The 24,961-nt window shown below is 39.4% G+C and overlaps 4 protein-coding genes across 5 annotated transcripts; all 4 read left to right on the top strand.

The window, feature by feature from the left end:
* Positions 1–726: 726 nt before the first annotated feature.
* On the top strand, positions 727–8,231 carry ercc1 (excision repair cross-complementation group 1). The gene is made up of 9 exons (XM_017469077.3): positions 727–887; positions 2,362–2,814; positions 3,808–3,911; positions 4,247–4,346; positions 5,679–5,755; positions 7,169–7,268; positions 7,357–7,428; positions 7,538–7,606; positions 7,723–8,231. The coding sequence occupies exons 1-9, from the start codon at positions 825–827 to the stop codon at positions 7,786–7,788; spliced, it is 1,104 nt and encodes a 367-aa protein (XP_017324566.1). The 5' UTR covers positions 727–824; the 3' UTR covers positions 7,789–8,231.
* A 2,399-nt stretch (positions 8,232–10,630) lies between these two features.
* On the top strand, positions 10,631–12,521 carry gzm3.3 (granzyme 3, tandem duplicate 3). Of its 2 annotated transcripts, XM_017470939.3 has the most exons (6): positions 10,631–10,724; positions 10,948–11,095; positions 11,215–11,374; positions 11,466–11,723; positions 11,895–11,968; positions 12,314–12,521. In XM_017470939.3, exons 1-5 carry the CDS (start codon positions 10,676–10,678, stop codon positions 11,928–11,930), a joined length of 651 nt encoding a protein of 216 aa, XP_017326428.1. In that variant the 5' UTR covers positions 10,631–10,675; the 3' UTR covers positions 11,931–11,968; positions 12,314–12,521. The 2 variants fall into 2 exon arrangements, with proteins under 2 accessions (XP_017326428.1, XP_017326427.1); XM_017470938.3 differs by lacking the exon at positions 11,895–11,968.
* A 4,542-nt stretch (positions 12,522–17,063) lies between these two features.
* On the top strand, positions 17,064–18,726 carry LOC100304651 (granzyme-like III). Its single transcript, NM_001200210.1, is given in 5 exon segments — positions 17,064–17,144; positions 17,250–17,397; positions 17,517–17,676; positions 17,768–18,025; positions 18,556–18,726. Coding segments are annotated over 5 exon segments (765 nt in total). The 5' UTR covers positions 17,064–17,095; the 3' UTR covers positions 18,706–18,726.
* Positions 18,727–22,749: 4,023 nt separating this feature from the next.
* On the top strand, positions 22,750–24,450 carry LOC108267046 (granzyme B(G,H)). The gene is made up of 5 exons (XM_017470941.3): positions 22,750–22,835; positions 23,015–23,162; positions 23,282–23,441; positions 23,533–23,790; positions 24,266–24,450. Exons 1-5 carry the CDS (start codon positions 22,787–22,789, stop codon positions 24,413–24,415), a joined length of 765 nt encoding a protein of 254 aa, XP_017326430.1. The 5' UTR covers positions 22,750–22,786; the 3' UTR covers positions 24,416–24,450.
* Positions 24,451–24,961: the final 511 nt, after the last annotated feature.

Genomic DNA, 24,961 nt, shown 5'->3' with positions numbered 1-24,961 from the left:
CAAATAAAGTGTTGGATCGAATTGAATTAAACCAGACCTTTTAGCTGTACTCATGTTCGACGCACGTGAACCGAAGGGAGCTTCGGCCGAACGCGTGTTGTGATGACGTCACATGACGCGCCTTGGCGAACTGCAGGTAAAACCTTTGAGTGATGTAACATGTGTCGCAGCCATTAAACACTGAAGCTAGCCATCAATGTTATATGACAACATCCCCCGTCCCCCTCCCTCCTCCACCACGCCCCCAAACACACATCACTCGACGCTCTCTGTGTCTTTTTCAAAAACAACCAAAAAAAAAGAGACGCATCAATGACAAATCCAGGGTTGTTTTATTTTATTTTACAAAATGCCAGAGGAGCCCTTTGATACGCCCATCGATAACATCACCAAACACAATACAACACTGCTTCTGCTAAATGAATTCCACATTTTATTTAGCTTTAATTATAACGTTTTAATAATAATCTTTTATTAAATGTAAACAATTTTAAGCAAGAGTTTAATATTGTTTATTAATCACATCAGTATTTTGTCCCTTCTTACTACCGACAGTTGGGACACTTATGATTGGCCGATACAAATTGTGATTGGCAAGGACAAGCTGTTATATTATTGGTTGATTGCAACAAGTGCTGTCCAGTGACTCCGCCTATCAATGTTTCTCTACCACCGGACTAAAAACAGAAGTGCTCTGGCGCCCTCTGTTGGTCGAATACAAACGGTGCAGTTTGTAGCCATCGATGTTTCTGCAGTCGGCACACCGCCTGGGCTGGATTCCACCCGGTATTGTTTACTGAGGACCTGGCGCTGGAGGGCTGGGAATGGAAAACAAGAAATTTAAAATCAATCTCGACGATTCTGCGTTCAACAGAGACAGAAGTCCGGTTAGTAGAGTGTAACTTGACTTGGTTACAAATTCATAACTATACCTAGAGCAACACAAGCATGTTAACTACACTTGTTTGCTAGCTAGCTAGCTAGCTAGCTAACTGTGGTCCTTAGATAGATGGTAGTATTTTACAGTATTACAAAGTCTCAGCCACAGCACAGCACCGTTTGCAGAGGACTGGAAGAAGCTCGTGCACTGCAAGTGAAAGTGAAAGTAAAAAACTACTGCTCAGAGTTATACATTGTAACACTTGAGGTTACCTGCTACTGCTTGTGTGGGGAAGAAAATGCACCCTCCTCTCTGAAAATGCACATTTAGATTGGTTAGTTAGTTAGTTAGTTAGTTAGTTAATTAATGTTCCTCTGGTTGTTGCATCTTTTGCAGGTAATCCACAGGAGACTGTGAATCGAGTAACTTGGTTGGTTTATGTATGGAAGTTGGTGGCCCAGTTGGTCCTCGAGTCACCTCTACTGCTGTTTCCTGTCTAAAATGGGATTTTACCAATCAATCAACTGATAGTTTTTTTTTTTTTTTTTTATTTGATCCTGAATGAAAACATATCCCTCCGCGTGAAATCTTTCCGAAGTTTAGAGACGTTTGACTGAAACGTTTCTCACGGTCTTAAAAGCCTTTTGATCTGAAGGTGTGTGAGTAAACGTGTGAAATCGGTGTCGGAGACAAAAATATCATCGCGCCGACGTCTTCGTTTCTTTCGTTAGAACACGAACATTTTATTTACAAAATAATCGTTTTTTTCCGAGCGAAATATTCCGAAAAGCAGCCGATAAGAGTGCGGCGTAGGTGTGAACTCCTTTAATACTGTTTAGACATCATCTCGGGGAAATTCCTCAAGAGATCGGGTGAGAAAACGCCAAGAACACATTCCGGGAAATTCTCGGTGAAAAGCGCGTCTACTTCAAAGATGCTAAAATACGCAATTATTTAGATTTATTTAGGATTTTTATTATTATTTATTTTTTTATCACGACATAATTCCCATCGTTCCGTTTGTGTTAGTCCAGAGTTTTGATGACATTATTATTATTATTATTATTCTAAAATGTCAGGGGGGGTCGAGAGAATAAATAAAGAATGAGTGTGTTTAAACTTTTGACCGGTAGTGTGTATAACTATTAATATAGATTAACTATTAATAAATATTAATAATGAAATAAAAGATTTCATTTTGAACTAAATTGAACCAAAAAGTAGCGTTCTAAAAAATAACAAATTAAACCGAGACATCCCAAAATTAATTGAAAGGAGAAAAAAAAAAACACTTCAAATAACACAACACAATTTGTCAGTAATAGCTTGTTGTTTTTTGCCTCTAGAGGACGCTCTCGTACTGTATAATGACAGCGCAATCAGTTATTGGTGATAATTAATCCGATGAGTTGGTCGGACTCTAGTGTCCGTGTGTGAAATGTAATGTAGTGTGTTGTAACGCATCTAATGTGCCCACACAGGTGGCCTCTCTTTTCAAGCCTTCTTCCGGATTAGGCAAGGCAGAGACCTCGACTACCCACAGTGCACCTCGAACCGCCGGCCAGCCGCTGTCCTATGCCGAGTTCATCGTTCAGAGCAAAAGCAGAGCTAAAGAGAGACCTGGTGATGGACCACAAACAGGAGATCTTCCTCAGGATGTGCTTAGAGCTGCAGGACCGAGATCTGACATCTCTCTCGAATGTGGATCGGTCACGAAACCTTCCACAGACGCTGGGAAAACTCGGACTAGCACAGTGGAGAGAGGGAGTCCAGAGCCAACTATAGCACGGTCGGAGACTTCGGCGCTTCCAGGAAGACCGGAGGAGGATGTGGGACAAGGGCAGAAAATGGACGAAGGTCAAAGCACGGAGGAACGCACTGTTCTGCCACTGGCGGTTGGGTCCGGGAACAGCATTATCGTCAGCCCAAGACAGGTACAGGAATGCCTCATCTGTCAGAATCATGTAGTGAAAATGTTTCTGGATTCAGTAATACTTCTCAAAATAACTTGCTGTAAGTGAGGATTAGATGCTTATGCATGGGTAATGTAAGACCTCACCGTGCACATACAGTGCGAGTGTCATTTTGTCCTACAAAATATCTTTAACAGCGGGGTTAGCGTATGACTCGACTACTTACCGTCTAAAACAGAGCTTATTTCCCATAGTTATGGGATTACAAGGTTCTAGTTGTGATTTTAAGATATTGAGAAATATTTAACATTTTTTCGAAATACCTTTAACACATTTCACACGCACACTACCGCTCAAAGTTTTAGACACATTCATTCTGTATTTTATTTATTTATTATTATTTTTCGACACATTTTAGAATAATGAAAGTCATCAAAACTCTGGAATAACACAAATGGAACTATGGGAATTAAGTCGTGGTAAATAAATAAATCAATCAAAAATAATTGAGTATTTTAGCATCTTCAAAGTAGACACGTTTTTCGCCGCGAATTTCCAGAAACGTGTTCTTGGCGTTTTCTCACCCGATTTCTTGAGGAATTTCTCTCAAGAATGCTTTGTAAACAGTATTAAAGGAGGTCCCGCCTACGGCTGCTTTTCGGAAAATATCTCTCCCCCAGTCGTCCGTGTAAATAAACGTTTTTTTTTGTTGTTGTTGGTTTTTTTTTTGGTAAATAAAATGTTCGTTTTCTCACGAAAGAAACGAAGACGTCGGCGCGATTATATTTTTGGTCTGCGACGCCGATTTCACAAGTTTAATCGCACACCTTCAGATCAAAGGCTTTTCAAGATCATGAGAAACATTTCAGTCGGGTGTCCGCAAACTTTTGACCGGTAACGTGTGTTTAGTGGCACATTTATAATGATAATGTTATATTATGATAATATTTATAACTGTTCTGTTTTACTTCATATTCATTCTGTTTGTGTGTGTTCGTACCCTTCTATGTACAGAGAGGAAACCCTATTTTAAAGTTTGTCCGGAGTGTGCCATGGGAGTTTGCAGAGGTGGTGCCTGACTATGTCTTGGGTCGAACAACATGCGCACTCTTTCTCAGGTAGTGTGTGTGTGTGTGTGTGTGTGTGTGTGTGTGTGTGTGTGTTCAGAAATGCTCCAGTATGAGCGAGGTGTGAAACCACAATGCGTCCTTCATGCTTTTGCAAAGAAACTTGTCAGAATTGAAGGATAGGGTTATGAATAACAAGAAGAAAGCCCACATTTACAAGCACAAACATGTTGCGCAACATTATATGTATACTATGTTACATATTATATGTTATACTATATATATATATATATACTAAGTGTATTATTAAAACCTAAATTCATTTGGTTGAAATGACAAACCTGACTTGGATAAACTGCAGCCAGGATCTCTGTGTGTGTTTTCAGTGTGCGCTACCATACCTTGAACCCAGACTACATCCATGAGCGGCTGAAGCATCTGGGCCACACATTCACGCTCCGAGTGCTGCTCGTGCAAGTCGATGTGGTGAGACTTCGTGCAGTGCAATCGTATGCGCATGCTCTCCCGATATCAACTAACGGCAATACGCAGAGGATTCACGTTCAAGCAGAAACATTTCTACAATGCGTGTGCAAATATATATATATATATATTTTTTTAAAAAGCTTTACTCTAGAACTGAAATATGCTTGTCTTTTCTACGTATCTAAACCAGACATAGCAACCAGTTGATGATAATGATTTAAAGTGCACCTATTATGGTTTTTCAAATATTACCTTTCATGCGCTGTGTTATAGAGCTGTTTGTGAACGTAAAAAGACACAACGCAAAGTTTCAAAAATCAAAGAGTTATCGACTCCCAAAAGAAGGAATCGATTCTGAACAGCTGAATCGACTCGTTAGTGATTCCAGACTTTGCTTCCTGTACTAATCTACGTAGGTTTGTAACAAAAAGCCCCGCCTCTGGTCTTCATCGGCTGCTCGCTGAAAGTCGTTACGGTCGTGGGCGTTTCCTTTTCGACACACGCCGACAGCGGTAGACCAATCACAACAGACTGGGACATCTGACCAATCAGAGCAGATGCTCTGAAAGGAGGAGTTTAGAACGAATCATTTAGGACGATTCATTGAAGGAGTCGTTTTTGACACTGGGGGGAAACAAAGGTAACGCTGCTGTGTAAATTATAAGCACGTTAAAGTGATTTTGACCTCGGATGCACGTAAATCCATCGTATGAGACCTTTAAAACAAAATTAGGCACGTCTCAAAACCATAATAGGTGCGCTTTTAAAGTCTAGTTACACATTTAGAACCTAATCAACTTATGGGAACACAGCATTCCTGCTAAATGTTAAAGAATATTACGTTGACAGTAGGATTATCAGGATTATCATCCACATTAGTCCCTGTCTCATCACCTGAGGTGAAAGTCACGCACAGCGATTAAACCTGAGCCTCATCATCGTCCCTTCGCTCCACTGATCTCTGTTCGGGATCTCTGTACTTCTGTTTGGCCATTTAAAAATGTAAAACTTAATTATCTGTCATATGTACAGAGGGTGTAAGTGCTTTTCTCTGCTCTGATGATGATGATGGTGAGGATGATGATGATGATGGCGGCACAGGAGCATTGCAGACAGCCAGTATCTGATTACACACGGAACTGATTAAGAATCATGTATTATGTTATACACACATGCACTGGAGCCGTCTGTGTCTTTTTCTGTTTTCCAGCCCTCTCTAACCCAGCATGCCCTTTGGGATCTGCTTATTCTATTCATTAGGAAACTTTTCATCTGTGCTGAGGTGTTGCAAGCTTTATTAAAATTATTTTGCTCTCTTTGCTGTTTAAATAGAAAGATCCTCATCATACACTGAAGGAGCTTGCTCGAATCTGCATCATGGCTGACTGCACACTTATCCTGGCCTGGAGGTGAGCTCAGAAAACTATATATTAGTACTTATAAGGGCTTTTCACACTTGAAATAATCATTCTAAATCCCGGGTAAACAGAATCCCGCGTTTCACGTTTCACACTGCTCATATTTTACCCAGGGTTAACAGTTAATCCTGGGTACTCATAATCTGATGTTTCATACTGGACATTCCTAAACCCTCGGTTAACATTCTTATTTGCATATTTGCGGTGTTAACACCCATGACCGGATAAATACAGCGCACGGCCGGTTTATATAACAACTTGTCTTGCACTTTCGCAGCAGTGAGAAAAAATGTCGCTATTGACATATTTAGACGAGAAAACATTTGATCATCTTTGAAACAGTGCCTATTAATAAAGTTTGTTTTGTGACCGTTCTTCCATGTAATATTCTTTCAGTTGTAAGGTGTTTGAGGGTTTTCTTGCATGTTCTGCACGTTTCACGTCCCCTCATAACATTTCAATGGGATTCAAATCCGGGCTTCGACTAGGCCGCTCCATAACCCTCCGTTTCTTCTTTCTGAGCCGTTCCTTGGTGGATTTTCTCGTGTGCTTAGGATCATTATCCTGTTGAAACGTCCACTTTCGGTTCAACTTCAACTTTCAGACAGACGGCCTCAGATTATCTTCAAGCGCTCTTTGATGTGATGCAGAATTCATAGTTGAATCAATGAATGCAAGCTGTCCAGCCCCTGAGGCAGCGAAGTAACCCCAAACCGTAACATTTCCACCACCGTGCTTCACAGTTGGTATGAGGTGCTTCTCCTGAAAAGCTGTCTTTGGTCTGCGCTAAACATGTCTGCTCTTACTGTGTCCAAACTACTCTATCTCTGTTTGATTCGTCTGTCCAGAGCACATTATTCCAAAAGCCCTGGTCTTTGACTGTATACTCAGTGGCAAACTGTAATCTTACTGTAATGTTATTTTTAGACAGCAAAGGCTTTTTTCCTGGCACGCCTCTCATGCAGGTCAAATTCGTGCACTCTCTTTCTGATTGTAGAAGCATGCACTTTCACACCAACACTTGCAAGACTTACTCGCAGATCCTGTGATAAGATTTTGGGGTTCTTGGAGACTTCTTTTCGTATCAGACGGTCTGATCTTGGGCTGAATTTGCTGGGGCGGTCAGTCCTGGACAGATTGGTAGTCATTTGAAATCTGCACCATTTCTAGATGATTTTCCCTACAGTGGAACGATGTATTTCAAATAATTTGGAGATCTTTTTAAATCCCTCGCCAGAACACTAGATATGAAAGGGGTATAAATAAGACCGGTTCAACCTGCACTCCCTAAACAGGTTCTAATCACTGACACTCGATCTTCAACACCTGAGTATAATTATATGGATTTGAAAGTGTGATAAATGTGTGTGTGTGTGTGTGTGTGTGTGTGTGTTTTTTCTAAAGCCCTGAGGAAGCTGGCCGTTACTTGGAGACATATAAATCGTACGAGAAAAAGCCTGCAGATCTGCTTAAAGAGCAAGTAGAGAAAGATTACCTGTCTAAGGTCCGAGTGCACCAACAGCACCACTCACTCACTATGATCTCCGTAAACACTGCTCTTGGATAACTCGTGTGTTTTTTCGTTTTGGTAGGTTACTGATTGTCTGACCACAGTGAAGTCCATCAACAAAACTGACGCTATCACACTGCTGACCACATTCTCTGTAAGAAATCGCTTTTCATTCTCAAGCCTTTCATTAGAGCATGCTGTGAACTAATGAACATGATTTTAAGACTTATTTGTGTTTTCCTGTTGAATTATGCTCTCTGTAGTCTTTGGAGGGCATCATTAATGCTTCAAAGGAGGAGCTGGTGCTGTGCCCAGGACTCGGGCCACAAAAGGTTCGTTCCAGTGTGTGTGTAGAGTTGGTTTTTATTATTTTGTGTACAATTTGCAGTTACGCAAATCATTTTTCATTTAATACCCTCTGGGCTCACTTGTTGTCTGCTTTATATAGGCGAAAAGGCTGTATGATGTGCTTCACCAGCCCTTTCTGAAGTCTAAAAAGAACGAAAGCAGCTGAGACACCGACTCCGATCAGAAAAAAGTCAACCATTCCAAAAAAAGGAGATCTTTAAGTGCACATCACAAGCTTATATAAACCCTGTATGATACTGGTGCTTACAACCCGGGACTGCCTGAGAGCAGAGGATGGAGGGATATGAGAGATCTGCAGAGATCTCTCTCAGAACAGACCTTCTCTCTGGATCTTAAAAAAAAAAAAGACTCTACGGAGAGTTTGAGTGTTCTGAGGAGCCTGATGATCTGTTTTACTGTCAAAATGATGCATATGCAAAAATATCTTTTTATATAAATGTGTGCATTGTTAAAATAAAGATATATATTTATAGCAAGCGTCTGTTTTTAAATAATAAGTACACCCCGTGGAAATTGTTGGCGTTTTTGACATATTTGGACAAGCAAACATCTTTGTACAGTGTCTGTTAATAAAGATGCTATAGTAGATATGAGCTTTTTCAATCATTTATTCAACAGAAATCTCAATAGATGTGAGATGCGCCTGTGGAAAAAGTAAGTACACCCTTTACTTCAGGAGCTAGTATTGCTTCCTTTAGCAGAAATAACGTCTTGTAGGTGTTTTGCATTATCGTCCACCAGTCTCTGACGTCGGCTTGCTGGTATTTTTACCGCTCTTCCATGTAATGTTATTTTAGCTGCAAGATGTGTGAGGGTTTTCTTGTATGTTCTGCCCTTTTCAAATCCCCCCACTACATTTCAAGAAGATTCAAATCCGGGCTTCGACTAGGCCGTTCCATAACCTTCCATTTCTTCTTCTTGAGCCGTTCCTTGGTGCATTCGCTCTGACTGGGCCATTTCAAACCTTTGATCTTTCCTTTGTTGACTTGGATTTGTGCTTTTGGGTCGTTGACGTGCTGGAAGGTGATATTTTTCGTCATCTTTAGTTGTCTAACAGGTTTTGTACCAAAATATATTGGTATATGGAGCTATGGTCTCATCAGGCCATAACACATTTTGCCACATGTTTTGGGGCTTGATTAGGGGGCTTGAAGTTTGTAGGTTTTTTTTTTTTTTACCTTGTGATGAAGGGCTTCTGGCTAGCCACCCTACCCCATAACCCAGACATGTGAACAATAACGAGGTCACTTGCAGCGAGTGGCCAGTACTTCACAGATATTCCTGCAGCTGCTTTAATGTTGCCATAGGTCTCTTGGCAGCATCCTTGATAAATTTTTGCCTTGTAATTTTATCAATTTTCGTGGCCAGATTTTTCAGCGTATATACAGTATACATATACAGTAGATACACTTTCAAACTTCTTCTTTTTTTTTTTTTCAAAAATAAACGTCTAGTTTTTAAACCTTTTTGTTAATGCATAATAATGATTTCAAACCGCATTATTGGCAACCACACGGCTAATATTTGGCCAAATTTGGCCTACCCTGGCTAGAATAAATTTAATGTCAAATAGACTCCTCCTGTTATGTCTACGAATGATTGAGACACTTGTTATGGAATACTGGATTAAGCTTCCATTTATGTATAACATTTTAAACTCATTAATATTCAGTTTGTGTATGCTTGCCCATCTTCAATTCAGACCACATGTTTTCAATAGGTTTTATTACACTTACAGCATTTGGCCGACGCCCTTATCCAGAGTGACTTACATTTATCTAATTTATACAACTGAGTAATTGAGGGTTAAGGGCCTTGCTCGAGGGCCCAATAGTGGTAGCTTGGCAGTGCTGGGGCTTGAACTCCTGCCTTTCTGATCAGTAACCCAGATCCTTTAACCACTGACCCACCACTGCCCAGGTTTCAACTCTAGAGACTGTGATGTTCATTACGATATATCGATTTTGTTCCTGCAGCCATTTCTAGGTTGTTGGATGTATGTAGGGTGTCCTTATCTTTTTGAAAGATCTGTCAATGGTCAAGATTTTGGGATAAAATGGCCATTGTCTCTGGACCTCTGACCAGAGACAATTCCAACTGAGAACATTTACGTGCTACATTTCGGATGTGTTTTTGAAATTTCTTCCAATTCTTTTAAGTAGCATGTTTTTTATGGAGGTGGCAATCTGAATAGCTGATATTAAATTTTGGCAACCATGAGAAACATCTAAACCATGCAATTATGAAACACTGTGCTTTGGGTTTTCTTTCCCTCCCTCAGTGTCACCCTTTATTAATATACACTAATCACACCACCACCTTTCCAGGTGTCTTTACAGACCAGTGCTGCAAATATAAAGAGACATATTATAGGTTGTGGTGAGACAGTATACTTTAACTCTGACCCCATCCACCCAAGAGAAAAAGGGGAGGGCCCTCCTCAGTGTGGTGTACCTCCACCCTGTACAGAGCTGATGATGCTCATGTGTCCTGTTTTTTTTTATTTTTATTGATTTTTTTTGTTTGTTTGTTTGTTTTGTTTTTTATTGCAAGACAAATTGTCCCCATTCATTTAAAATATTCTTTAGGGGTGTCAATAATTTTGTGGATCTTTATTTATTTAATTTTTTGCAGAAAATAATACCATAATTAAAATGACGTCCTTTTAAGAATAAGTTTTTCATTGAAAGAAATGTATCGTGTTGATCATTTGAATGATTGTGTTGAATATTTATCGCAAGCATATCAGTTTGTCCCAATATTTTAAAGAGTGCCAGTAATTCAAAGAGTGCCAGTTAACTCTGTAATCGATGCACAGAAACAAATAAAAGGCTTCAAGCTAAAGTTTTATTTGATCTGGAACTCTTTTTTTGTTCTTCTTCTTCTGCCCTTTTTTTTTTTCTCACCAATTGTTTGCACTCACCTCTGGTTTCATATTGAGTCATTTCGGTCACCTCTCCTACAGGGGAGGGGCTCTGATTGAAAGTTTGTTGAAATGTAACAGAAGTCATGTAGTTTGGTGTACAGTAGACATGTTCTTCAGTATCTCTCTCCTTGTACTTTCTGTCCTCCCTTTGTGCGGTAACGTTTTCAGTCATTTTTTATTTATTTATCTATGTATATACATACAGAAACATGTTATATTTAAATATATTATATATAACATATATTTTATATGTATTTGTATACTGTATTATGGTAATGTATACTGTATTAGAAATTTCTATATTTCATATACATATATACAATTTAAAAAAAAGAATTGTTGCTTTTTAATGGTTTAAAACCATGTTTCTTTTCTCAGGGGGAATGAAGAGTGGTATTATTGGAGGAAATGAAGTGAAACCACACTCCCGACCCTACATGGCGTCTGTTCAGATTAACAAAAAACACGAGTGTGGTGGTTTTCTTATCAGAGATGATTATGTGCTCACCGCAGCCCACTGTGTTGAGTATGTCTTTGTGCTTTTCTACATGTATAAAGACGGTGCTAGCATTGTCAGTGTGTAGTCACATAATATAGTAAATAAATATAGTAAAATCTGATTAAGTGCTTTGTGTGTGACGCTAGCAACATTGATCACTCTGGAAAGGACAAGCTGGAAGTCTTACTCGGAGCTCACAACATCAATCAAAAGGAGTCCCAGCAGCAGAGAATCCAAGTACAGAAATACATCCTGCATCCCTGTTACGAGCGGGGCGAACGTCCAAATGATATCATGCTACTGAAGGTACTTCTTTCTACTTTCACAATGTTTGCTTCTGGTCATTTAGTGCAAACCAGCTCTCACCTCAAACACTACCTCAACTAATCTGTTTCAGTTGAAGTCCAAAGCTAAAGAGAACAAGTCTGTGAAGGTGATCGGTCTTCCGAAGAAGGACAAGAACCTTCCAGCCCGTCAGGAATGTTCAATAGCTGGCTGGGGAAAGACCAAACAGAACAGCGCCGAGTCGAGTGTCCTACAAGAGGTCAAACTCAAAGTACAGTTTAACTTTGAGTGCAGAAAAATTTGGGAAAAGTATTTTGACACAAAGAGCATGATCTGCACTGTGTCTGATGGGAAAAAAGCTTTTTGTCAGGTAATGCAATTTAATATTCGATAAATACAATCGATCCCCAAACAAAAATTATGTACAAGTAAGGAATAAATGATATGCTGTGCTGTTAAAGGAAAATAATCAGTGACAGAGTAGCATGATGTGGCGTCATTATGACCTCGAAGTCAACCCAAGATATTTTATTCCTCTTAGCGATTTGGGATGACAAATTTTACACTGATAGCATGATCTGCACTGTGTCTGATGGGAAAAAAGCTTTTTGTCAGGTAATGTGGCATAGCATTCAGTAAAAACAATCAATATAATCCAAATCAATAGTTGTACATTGTAACTAAGGAATAAAACATGAAAGGGTGTTCCGCTAAAGGAAAAGAATCAGTATAAGGGTTGGTTTGATGTGGTGTCATTATGATCTCAAAGTCACGAATCAAAGCGGATTATTTTATTATAATGGCATATCCCCAGATGTTTTATTCCTCTTATGTAATTTGTCAACATATAAAATTTGTCATTTATTAATCAGCAATGCATCGCACTTTTTTATTCACGTGGCTTTTTATAGCACCCTAGAGTATCATTTGTGTATTTGTATTGTCTTGTTCTCTCTGCAGGGTGATTCGGGGAGTCCTCTTATCTGTGGAAATGAACCACAAGGAATGGCTGCATATACCTTTCGGGAAAACTGCTTAAACCGCAAGTATCCGGAGGTATATATGAAGATCTCCTACTTTCTTCCATGGATTAAAGACATTATAGGCTAGAAAGTGAACACAATGGAAGTAACCAAAATCCAATAAAATATACCTTGCATGTATGAAATCTGTGTCTTTTCTTCTATCGTATAAATATCACACGGGCATGTATGTTATAAAGTAAAAATGGGTCACGTCACAAAATTTGGGTGGAAAAGCATAAGCATGAACTGTGAGTTCTTCTTGTAGTTGCGATTCGATTTGCAACTACAGTATAAAAAAGCCAATCAGCTCTGTGTTCATGATTCTATTCAGAGTTGAACACTGCATCACAAGCGTCACCTGTTCATAAATTTGGTCAATTCTTTTGTAGTCACATCACTCTGACGTCAGTTACGTCTCCCGGCTGCAAAAACATTGTTGGAGGCTGTAGTGATTTCTAACAGCAAGACAGAATTTGTTTTCGAAAACGTCGCATCGTGCTACTGGGTCGCATCGTGCTAAACCACATACTATTCAATTCAATTCAATTCAATTCAATTGTATTTGTATAGCGCTTTTTACAATAGACATTGTCTCAAAGCAGCTTTACAGAAATATCAACACGGTATATAGATATTAAAGGTGCGAATTTATCCCAACTGAGCAAGCCACTGAGTGGCGACGGTGGCAAGGAAAAACTCCCTAAGATGTTTTAAGAGGAAGAAACCTTGAGAGGAACCCGACTCAGAAGGGAACCCATCCTCATCTGGGTCACAACAGATAGTGTGAAAAAGTTAATTATGGATTTATATGAAGTCTGTATGGCGTTAGGAGCAGCCGTAGTCCCAGCAGTCTGGAATTAAAGAAGATTTGAGCTCCATCCAGAGGCAGAAAGGATCTGGATCTCTAGTATCTCCATAAATTCGTGTGGGGCTCGGCGAAAGGAGAGAGGGAGAAAAAAGATAATTATGACTGCGAAGTAGTAGAACAGAATCTAGTCAGGGTAGGCTTGAGTAAACAAATACGTTTTAAGCCTAGACTTAAACACTGAGACTGTATCTGAGTCCCGAACACTATTGAATCTACTGACACCTTTCCAAGCCCACAGAAGACACATAGCTAACTATTTATGTGAAGTTGACTTCTGCACTACGAACGGAACAGGGTTAACTTGCTAGTTAGCAAACATGCCTAATTTATATTGCTTTGACTAACCTACAAAACTGACCGAAACTCTACATCCAGAAACTAGATAGCTAAATGCTAGATAGCTAGGTCATGTTCTCACTGCACACGTTTAGCTAGCAAATTTTGTTAAACTAGCAAACAAGTTCACAGCATTCCACTGACCCTTGTATGGGGGTCGAAAGGAGGACTCGGGACACAGGAGGAATTTGGTGACACTTCGATTTTAAGCTAGCACTTTTGCTACCTACTAATTCTATTTGCAACCCTGGGTGGTAGTGGTTGTAAGGATAGATACCCAAGCGATCTGCTCATTGGCATCCTTCAGGGGATGGAGACATAGGAGCAGATGTTTATTGGGACGGATGGTAAAGGGGCATCTCAATAAGTAATATCAGAGGGTGAGGACCATCTACCTGATGACCAAGCACTTTTTCTCCTTTATATTATACATTCTCTCTCTTGCTGTGCGCTACTGGGTGACGTAAAGCAGTGGACGCTCCTCCCCCTCCACCATCTCAGACAAAGTTGCCTTAACCATGTCAGTCTGAAGAAAGAACGGAAGAGAGAAGTCAGGTGAATGCAACAGCATGGCGCACACAAAACTGCTTTTACCTGGCCAAAAGCCTGTTCATACGATTCCATCCACTGGATAAGATCTGGTGCGTCCTTATTATGAGGCCAGTCAAATTACTGGTGACGTTTTCCTCTCAGATCCAGAATGTATTTAATTTAGTTTTTACCACTTGAAGGTCCTTCCTCACAGATTTTAAGGATGGTAAATGCTGATACTAATCAAATTAATCCCTAATAATTAATATAGCTTGCTTAGTGTCTGTGACATGAATGTAGTGGTCAGTCAGAATCTTTTTTAAGAGATTACACTATAGCGCCTCTGCAAAACTGCATGCTGTAAGGTTTGGGGACGTCGGACCATCAAACCCATATGAACATCCCCTTCTAGATTTAGTCACCCCTCCCATCTGGATGCAGGCTACAGAGCATCTGGGCCGAGTCTTCCAGAATTCTGAACCGTTTCTTGCACTACCTACCGCACCCTGCCACTTTACACTTCACTCACTTTATATGCACAGACACTTTAACCTGTACACATTGTCTGCACTTCTGACAATGTAAAATTCACTAAGGACTATGCCACTGTCCACTAAGGACTATGCTGCTATGTTGTCTACTATCTAGATTCTACTGTCCTGTGCTTAATGGTTGTACAGTCTACAGTATGGTGCTGTGTATAGTCTATTGTCTGATTGCTTGCGCTTTTCTCTGCTGCTGATTCGTGTTAAATGGAGCACTGTGTCCTGGAGAAACTATATTTTGTGCCCCAAACAACACGTCTGTGATGAGAGGGAATGACAATAAAGTTGACTTTGCTATTACAGTTGCAATCAAAATGATTCAACCCCCAGTGCAAATCAGGTTTATTGTCAAAACGTACAGACTTTCAGCTGTTTGAGATGAACAAATCACACAAAAGTGATTGAAATAGTTCAACATGATGAATGCTTCAGGTGGTTTCCCCAATTTCAACTGAAAATGCAACTTATAATGATTTCTCCAGTCTCAAAATTATTCACCCCCTTCATGGCGAGCATCTTTAGTACATATTAGAGCTCCTTTTGCTGTTATGACCTGCTGCAAACGAGATGCAGAGCTTCTGCAGCGTTCCTGAGGAATCTTAGACCATTCCTCATGAGCAATGGCCTCCATTTAGTGGACAACCCGCTATACCACCTGAGCCACAGCTGCCCATCAGTGTCGTGTTGGAAGGTCCGATGACGCCCAAGCTTCAGCTTCCTCACAGACGGCATGAGGTCTTATCCTAGGATTTCCTGATACTTCAGTGACTCCATCTCACCTTCCACATGCTGCACGTTTCCAGTGCCAGAGGATGCAAAGCAGCCGCAGAGCATCACCGAGCCTCCACCATGCTCGACTGTGGACAGAGTGTTCTTTCTTCATTCTTCTTCCTCCAGACGTACCGCCGATCCATCGTGCCGAAAAGTTCCAGTTTTGTTTCATCGCTCCACAGAACAGAATCCCAAAACTTCTGTGGATTATTTATATGATTTTGAGCGACTTGTGCTTTTGCGTCAGTAGTGGTGAACGTCTTGGAGTTCTGGCATGGAAACCTTCTGGGTTTAGTACTCACCTTACAGTGCTCACTGAAACCTCAGTGCCTGTTACACCAAGTCTTGCTGCAGGTCTTTTGCAGTCACTCGAGGGTTTTTCACAACCTGCCTTCTCAGAAATCTGCTTGCAGACATTTATAACTTCCCTATTTAACAAAGAACAACATTGCAGTGCTGATATGGTGAATATTTTATATTTTTATTTTATATGTTATATGAGTAAATAAAACATGTCATTGCTGTAAATTGTCTGTGGTATAAGAGGAATAAAAGATGTTAGGCCGTGTTATTATAGGAAAATAATCAATACAGGGTTGTAACAAATCACAGCACCCTGTCAGTGATTATATTTCTATAACAGCATGTCTCATCATGTCGTATCCTTTACTTATTCATAACTTTTATGATTCTACACATTTTACAGCTTTCATTTGCGTAGATTTCCTTCCTAATCTTGTTAAATCGCTGCCAAATTAATGAAGGAAATTGATTTATTCCTCTAACCGATGTAAACATTATACTGTATACACGAATACCAGTTTGTTCACATAACAAATATGCACATTTATAAAAGCGCACAAATTACAAAGAATAAAAATAGAGAAAATACAATTTCTTTATCTCTATCTAGACACCTTATAAAATGTATACATTCACCCAAACAATTAACTGAGAAGATCATGGGTGGACGTCTAAAATATGGAAACACACCTAAATATAGTCTTATTTCACAATCTCCCGCCAAAAGAAACGGTTCAAGAGACTTAATTTATGTGGTTTGTTTAGTGGTGTTACTTAAAAATTATTATTATTTTTTTTAATGTATTTAAAAAATAATAATAATTTGCAGTGTTCTTAAGGGGTGCCGATAATTTTGCTACACATTTTAAGAGAATACTATCATTACTATGATGACTAATATACCATACTTTAAAAAGATTCTCTGCTGAGAATTAACTATTTAAGTTCCATGGATAATTAAAATAATTTGGTGTACTATTTGTTGTAAACGTACCAGTTTGGTCCAGTATTTTGAAAGGTGCCCGTAGTTCTGGATTCGACTGTATAATATAGTCCTAGCAGTAAAATAACAGAAATAAATTTAAAAAGAAAAGAATAGCTTCGAGCTAAATTTGAAAATGATCTGGAACTGTCTTTATCAATTGTTTCCTCTCACCTCTGGTTTCATTTCAAGTCAGTTCTGCAACGTCAAACCTCAAACCGCTTAAAGATCCCTGTGTGTGCATGGCAACTGTGCATGTAGTGTGAAAAGTGGGGGAGATATCAGCACCTAGCGTACTTTAAGGGGAGGGTCTCTGATTGAACGTGTAACAGAAAAGAAGACTCATGCTGCACAGTTCTGTCAGTGTGGCGTACTACAGACATGTTCTTCAGCAGCGCTCTCCTCGTACTTTCTGTCCTCTCCTTGTGTGGTAATGTATACTGTATTACAGATTTCTACATTTCATATATATATATACAATTTAAAAAAAGAATTGTTGCTTTTTAATGGTTTAAAACCATGTTTCTTTTCTCAGGGGGAATGAAGAGTGGTATTATTGGAGGAAATGAAGTGGATCGACACTCCCGACCCTACATGGCGTCTGTTCAGTTTAAAAAAGCACACATGTGTGGTGGTTTTCTTATCAGAAAAGATTATGTGCTCACCGCAGCCCACTGTGTTGAGTATGTATTTGTGCTTTTCTACATGTATAAAGACGGTGCTAGCATTGTCAGTGTGTAGTCACATAATATAGTAAATAAATATAGTAAAATCTGATTAAGTGCTTTGTGTGTGACGCTAGCAACATTGATCACTCTGGAAAGGACAAGCTGGAAGTCTTACTCGGAGCTCACAACATCAGTCGAAAGGAGTCCCAGCAGCAGAGAATCCAAGTACAGAAATACATCCTGCATCCCTGTTACGAGCGGGGCGAACGTCCAAATGATATCATGCTACTGAAGGTACTTCTTTCTACTTTCACAATGTTTGCTTCTGGTCATTTAGTGCAAACCAGCTCTCACCTCAAACATTACCTCAACTAATCTGTTTCAGCTGAAGTCCAAAGCTAAAGAGAACAAGTTTGTGAAGGTGATCGCTCTTCCGAAGAAGGACGAGAACCTTCCAGCCCGTCAGGAATGTTCAATAGCTGGCTGGGGAAAGACAGCACAGAACAGCGCCGAGTCGAGTGTTCTACGAGAGGTCAAACTCAAACTGGAGAATAACTCTCAGTGCAAGAAATTTTGGCAGAACTATTTTGACACAGACAACATGATCTGCACTGTGTCTGATGGGAAAAAAGCTTTTTGTCAGGTAATGCAATTTAGTATTCGATAAATACGATCGATCCCCAAACAAAAATTATGTACAAGTAAGGAATAAATGATATGCTGTGCTGTTAAAGGAAAATAATCAGTGACAGAGTAGCATGATGTGGCGTCATTATGACCTCGAAGTCAACCCGAGGTATTTTATTCCTCTTAGCGATTTGCCAACGATTGCATTTCAACTTATTACTCACTTTATAACAGCTATAAACAGTCCTGAAAAATCTGTTCATTATTGATCTTATATTATGTGTCCTTGTGAATTAGCTGTTAGTACTGAAATAATAAAGTACTGGCACGAGTGCATTAAAATAAACCTTGAGGTGATTTGTCTTCAGGGCAGTTGGCACGACTATCAGAGCTGTGCTGTTTTAGAAAATTAACAAGTTTCGATATGAGTATTCAACAATGCTGTGGTATAAAGTCATTTACGATCAAACTCTGCTTTTTAGAGCATCCTAGTGTTAAAGCACAAATAATCATTAGTGTCATTTTACTCTCGTGTTCTCTCTGCAGGGTGATTCGGGGAGTCCTCTTATCTGTGGTAATGAACCACAAGGAATAGCTGCATATACCTACCCTCATGACTGCTTAAACCCCACGTATCCAGGGGTGTATATGAAGATCTCCTACTTTCTTCCATGGATTAAACAAGTTATACACTAGAAAGTGAAAACAACAGAAGTAACCAAAATCCAATAAAATATACATTGCATATATGAAATCTGTGTCTTTTCTTCTATCGTATAAATATCACACAGGCATGTATGTTATAAAGTAAAAAACGAAACTCCAGCAGGTTTAAACCAAAATAAAAAATACATAACTGTGCAGTCTCACACACACTATAGTGTACCACAGGTCTGATGCAGCAACTTAGTGGTAGTTGGTTTGAAGACACAAAAAAAGCCACAAGTCTTCATTTATGCACGTTACTACATCTCAGTCACGCATTAAATACCACGTGTCACGTAGTGTACACCTCTCACATCAGCCTTTTATGTTATGAAGTAAAACAGAAAAGCAAATATCTTAGACGTCGCAATAAATTATTGCTATACAGAAAGGTTTGAACGTGAATAAAATGATGCAAAACTAAACTGTGCAATTTCAAATCTGATGCTAAGACGTAGTGTAGTGGTGGGTTTGATAGTCGGGAACAGGAAAAAGAAAAAAAAAAAAACCCACATGCCTTTGTGATGTTTGTACACACTCAGTCACGCAGAAAGAAAATGTGTCAGGTCAAAAAATAAATGAATAAAATGGGACGAAACATACAAGCAAGAGCTATGAGTTATTTTTATAGTTGTATAAAAAGCTAAAAAGCCACAGATTGAGGTCATGACTCTGTACAGAGTGAAACACTGCGTGTGTAAATGAAGACTGGACTCGACTCTCTGCAGAAACAGCTCTTCTCTATACCCTGAGACATCGGAGTGACATCAGACCAGTGTATAAAAAATTATTATAATAATCTTGTGCAATAAACACAGAATTATCTACCCAGCTTTAAGAATTTTTTTTTTTTTTAAATAATAATAATAATCCAGAAACACAGGATGTTCAATAAGACTACTGAGTATATCATCATTGAGTTTAGCTTAAATCTAAGCGCCCACAAGGTTTCTATACTTTGTCCCTGTAGGTACAGCCTTACAGAGTGTTTTCCTATCAGAGACGGGTTCATTTTCTAGCGTGTGTGGTCAGTCTTGTGTCCGATTGTTGAAACCTTATAAATAAAAAACCCTTGAGTACACAGACCCTCAGTGTAGTGCATGCGTTAACACACACAAAGCCAGGGAGAAACCTTTCAGTGGAAGGTCATCGCTTAAAGCGATGGTAGGCGTCCAGCTTCTTTGACCTGATGCACTTTGCGTTTCAAAAAAACATCACGTCGAGTTTCCAATCGCACAGGGGATACACACCATACCTCGATCACCTCCTCACTCCCACATCAGTGCTGTCAGTAACTGACCTGAATTAGTAAAGCTGGTCAAATGAATAGATAAGTTTCCAGTGGCGCGCGTACGCTTTATCACAAGACCCTAAAAATACCTGTTTTGTGTGGGTGTGTGTGGATGTGTGATGCAAGTTTAAAGTCTGTTGTGTTGTGTAAAGGAAAGACTGACCAGCTGCTGTACAAGGTTCTAACAGTGTTTATAAAGGTGAAATGTTGTTCCACGACTCAGTCGGCTCTCTTACCCAATCAATTTCCTGTCAGATTTATTCGGAAAGTGACGAGGAAATGAGGTAATAACGCTGCAATTCTGAATGCTAAATTTGTGAGACACATTTTATTTATTCAGCTAATTCACGTAAACGTTACACACAAGTCTGCTAATACAGAAAATAAACAGATTTGCAGTCTAAAACGGCATACATTACAAAGAACTATAATAATAATAAGCATTTTTCATGGAAGCTAAATCAGTGATTAGCATTAGCTGACAGATGCAGAGGAAGTATTTTCTTTAAGAAATGAAAGAAATGTCACAGCAAACTAGTGACTGCAATTCCAAGAACGTCCCACGAACTACAAACATGGCCAACGAATACAACGCTTAATGGAACACACAGACACGTCACTGTCTCCCGAGGACTAATCACACACACCTGTCCCCAATCAACACACTACTTAAGAGACTGCTTACGCACAAGGTCTTCGTGAAGTAACACGTCCAGTCGCCATAGTTTCTGTATCGTACCAAGCCAGTCCATTGTTTTTGTCTCTTCTGGTTCTGATTCTGCTTTGCCTTCGGTGTTGATTTCTACCTCACCTGCTCGAGCCTGTTTACCTGATCGCCTGACTACTGCCTGTCTTTGTTTATGTCTTCTACCTTGCCCTCTGGATATTATAATCTTCATTAAAGCACTTACCTGCACTCGCATGTGTCCTAACCTCTATCACCTCCATTACGTGACAATAAAGTGTGTTGTGTGGCATTTAAAGGGTGAATAAAGAAATAGGTACCTGGGTGTTTGTGAATTCATTATGAATGAATGAAGTAAGCTGTAAAAGTAAAATGAGGCAACACAAGCTCATGCATTTGTCACATTTTACACATCCACCAGGGAGAAGATCACAGGTGCATGTGGAAAATATTTAAGGACACCTCAACTGAGTCTTATTCTATCATTTTATTCTCACAATATCGCAGTAATGGAAACATAAGATGTCTTATACTGGTCAGTTTAGTGGTGTTACTTCACAAACGTCCTCTTGAACGTACCTCTTGATCACAGATCTAGAGACGGCGAGTTTGATCATCACGTAGGACTTAAACCACAAGTCTCTGTGGTGTTTTCACACACTCGGGTGTAGTGAAAGCACTTGAAGTTGAAGTACTTCCTGTCTGTCAAGCTAGACGTCAACAAACAAGAACAGGACAGGATGAGAAATTTCTTAGATCGCAAGAAATGAAATAGACATCACAATAAAATGTGACAGGCAGCTTTTTGTATTTCTTTCTTTCGATATTTTTTAGCAGGAATCTCTTATAGGCGAAACAAAACAGTACAGTTTTGTGGTGATCAAGCTGACGAATCTGTTCAGATTAACGTCCTGCACATGTAACTGCAGGCTGCTGTACAGGTTACAGATTCACAATATCACACAAAGAAACAGAACACACCCTCACCTGACTCAGGTCTCTGCTGAAGTATCACTTCTTTATCATCTGAGACATCAGAACGACACGTCACATCATCAGCGATATCATTGGCTATGAATTTATACTGCTTTGAACTTATTTTCTTCCCTCGTATACTTTCGGAAATGAATTCATTTTACCATTATTGAGTCACCTAGCAGACTGATTCCCCCCGTCTTAAAGCCTTCAGACATGAAGACACTGTTAAAAGAAGCTGTCGTGCTGGCAAACAGATCCAAAACGTGAAGCAAAAGACATAATCAGGGACAGGCGAATAGTCAAGAAATCAGCAAAGAACAATTCAATTCATTTTTATTCGTGTAGCGCTTTTAACAACGGACGTTGTCTCAAAGCAGCTTTACAGAAACATATATTTATGTTATTTATCCCTATTGGGCGAGACGGTGGTGACGGTGGTGAGGAAAAACTCCCTGTGATGATACGAGGAAGAAACCTTGAGAGGAACCGGACTCAGAAGGGAACCCGTCCTCATCTGGGTCACGACGGATAGTGTGAGAGTCAAAGAAAGTTCATTATGGTGTTTATATGAAGTCTGTTTGTTGAACTAGTCCACTGTTCACTAAAGGAGACCCGAGTGTAAAACTGCATGCGGTAATCGCAGTCCCGAGGCCATCGCCGCAACCGTAAACAACACACGGGTAAATCCAAAATTCCAAAAACCAGGTAGCAGTGTGAGATCAAGATTTTACAAAAACTCTGGTTAATTAAAGAACATGCTTACAAACAAGATTACAAACTCGTTCAACATGCACACATTTCACGAAACCAACCTCAGTTTGGCCCAATATTTGGAAAACTAAAGCGAAATTTCAATATTATCTGCAACTGTTTTCCTAACAAAAGATATCTTCATCACTTCTTTCCATTTCCAGTCATTTCTGCCACCTGGAACGCTCCTAAAGATCCCCTAAGTGTGAGTAGTAACTGAACTGTGCATACACTGTGCACCGTGTGAGGAGAAAAGTGTAGCAGATCTCAAAGCCCTTAAAGGGGAGGTGCTCTGATTGGAAGTTTGTTTAAATAACAGAAAAGTAGACTCATGCTGCACAGTTCTGTCAGTGTGGCGTACTACAGACATGTTCTTCAGCAGCGCTCTCCTCGTACTTTCTGTCCTCTCCTTGTGTGGTAATATATACTGTATTCTCTATTTCAAACCTATATATGCTATTTAAAAACTAATTGTTGCTTTTTCTTGGTTTATAATGAAATATTTCACTGATTGAAACATTACAACGTTCTCAACATTGTGTCCTATTTAAAATGTTATAAGTATCGCTCTATAACCATATTGTTTCTTTTCTCAGGGGGAATGAAGAGTGGTATTATTGGAGGAAATGAAGTGGATCGACACTCCCGACCCTACATGGCGTCTGTTCAGTTTAAAAAAGCACACATGTGTGGTGGTTTTCTTATCAGAAAAGATTATGTGCTCACCGCAGCCCACTGTGTTGAGTATGTATTTGTGCTTTTCTACATGTATAAAGACGGTGCTAGCATTGTCAGTGTGTAGTCACATAATATAGTAAATAAATATAGTAAAATCTGATTAAGTGCTTTGTGTGTGACGCTAGCAACATTGATCACTCTGGAAAGGACAAGCTGGAAGTCTTACTCGGAGCTCACAACATCAATCAAAAGGAGTCCCAGCAGCAGAGAATCCAAGTACAGAAATATATCCTGCATCCCTGTTACAAGCAGCATGACAATCCAAATGATATCATGCTACTGAAGGTACTTCTTTCTACTTTCACGATGTTTGTTTTTGGTCATTCCATGCAAGCCAGCTCTCACCTCAAACATTACCTCAACTATTCCGTTACAGCTATTGAGTGTTGCCAAGCTGAACAAGTATGTGAAGGTGATCGCTCTTCCTGAGAAGAACGAGAACCTTCCAGACCATCAGGAATGTTCAATAGCTGGCTGGGGAATGACAGCACAGAACAGCGCCGGATCGAGCGTCCTACGAGAGGTCAAACTCCAACTGCAGAATAACTCTCAGTGCAAGAAACTTTGGCAGAACTATTTTGACACAGACAGCATGATCTGCACTGTGTCTGATGGGAAAAAAGCTTTTTGTAAGGTAATGCAGTGTAGTATTTAGAAAGGACAATTAATCTCCAAACATAAATTATGTACAAGTAAGGAATGAATTATTATGTGCTGCGCTGTTAGACTCTGTAAGGAAAATAATTAATGACAGAGTGGTGTGATTACAACCTCCAGGTTGATTATTTTCCAGTTACAGCACACCCGGTGTGGTTTTATTTCACTTATACCGCAGAAATTTGCCAACAGTTCCATTTTTTTCATTCTTAAAGAATGAAAAATTATTTTATCCATTTGTTGTTACATTTAATGTTGTGGAACATCCAACACGTATGTTAGTTCCTCATACAGTATCACTTACATTATATGTTTATTAAAAAAATAATAATAATTCAAAATTCTTCTGATTAATGGGATTTGAAAATTGAACAGCACTTGGTTTAAAGATGTTTGCGATCCTACTCAGACAAATCATTAGTGTCATTTTACTGTCTTGTTCTCGTCTGCAGGGTGATTCAGGGAGTCCTCTTATCTGTGGAAATGTACCACAGGGAATAGCTGCCTTTGGGAAGCGTGATGACTGCTTAAGCCTCACGCATCCAGTGGTTTATATGAAGATCTCCTACTTTCTTCCATGGATTAAAGAAGTTATTCACTAGAAAGTGAACACAATGGAAGTAACCAAAATCCAATAAAATATACATTGAATGCATGAAATAGTGTCTTCTCTTCTATAATATATATTCTACATTGTATTCTATTGTCTCACACGGGCATTTATGATTAGAAAGTGCGAAAAAATGAAGAAAGAAAATCAAATATGCTTTGGTTGGTAGAAGAAACCTATCTAACCGAGCTGTCATATTAAATTATTGCTATTGGGAAACAATATAATAAAAAACAAAATAATAAAAAAAACTAAATTATGCAGGTTCATCCACATGATAGTGTATCACAAGTCTGATGCAAATAATGTAGTGGTGGTTGGTTTGATACTCAGGAACAGGAGAAAACTGCACAAGCTTCTGTAATGTTTGGGGGGTTGGGGGGGGGGGGGGGGGTACCGTTGCAGTTAGTTTTAAGTTCAGCACAGTGTTCATGATTGACAGATTGAGTTCATGATTCTGTCATGTAAAACACTGTGTGAGGCTGGATTCAGCTCTCTGAAGTAACATCTATTCTCGGTGTAATTTTATGAACAATAA

The sequence above is a fragment of the Ictalurus punctatus genome, chromosome 6 (assembly GCF_001660625.3).
Source record: "Ictalurus punctatus breed USDA103 chromosome 6, Coco_2.0, whole genome shotgun sequence".
NCBI lineage: Eukaryota > Metazoa > Chordata > Actinopteri > Siluriformes > Ictaluridae > Ictalurus > Ictalurus punctatus.
Note: the sequence above shows the minus strand (reverse complement) of the source record. Positions and strands in the feature narration are given on the sequence as shown.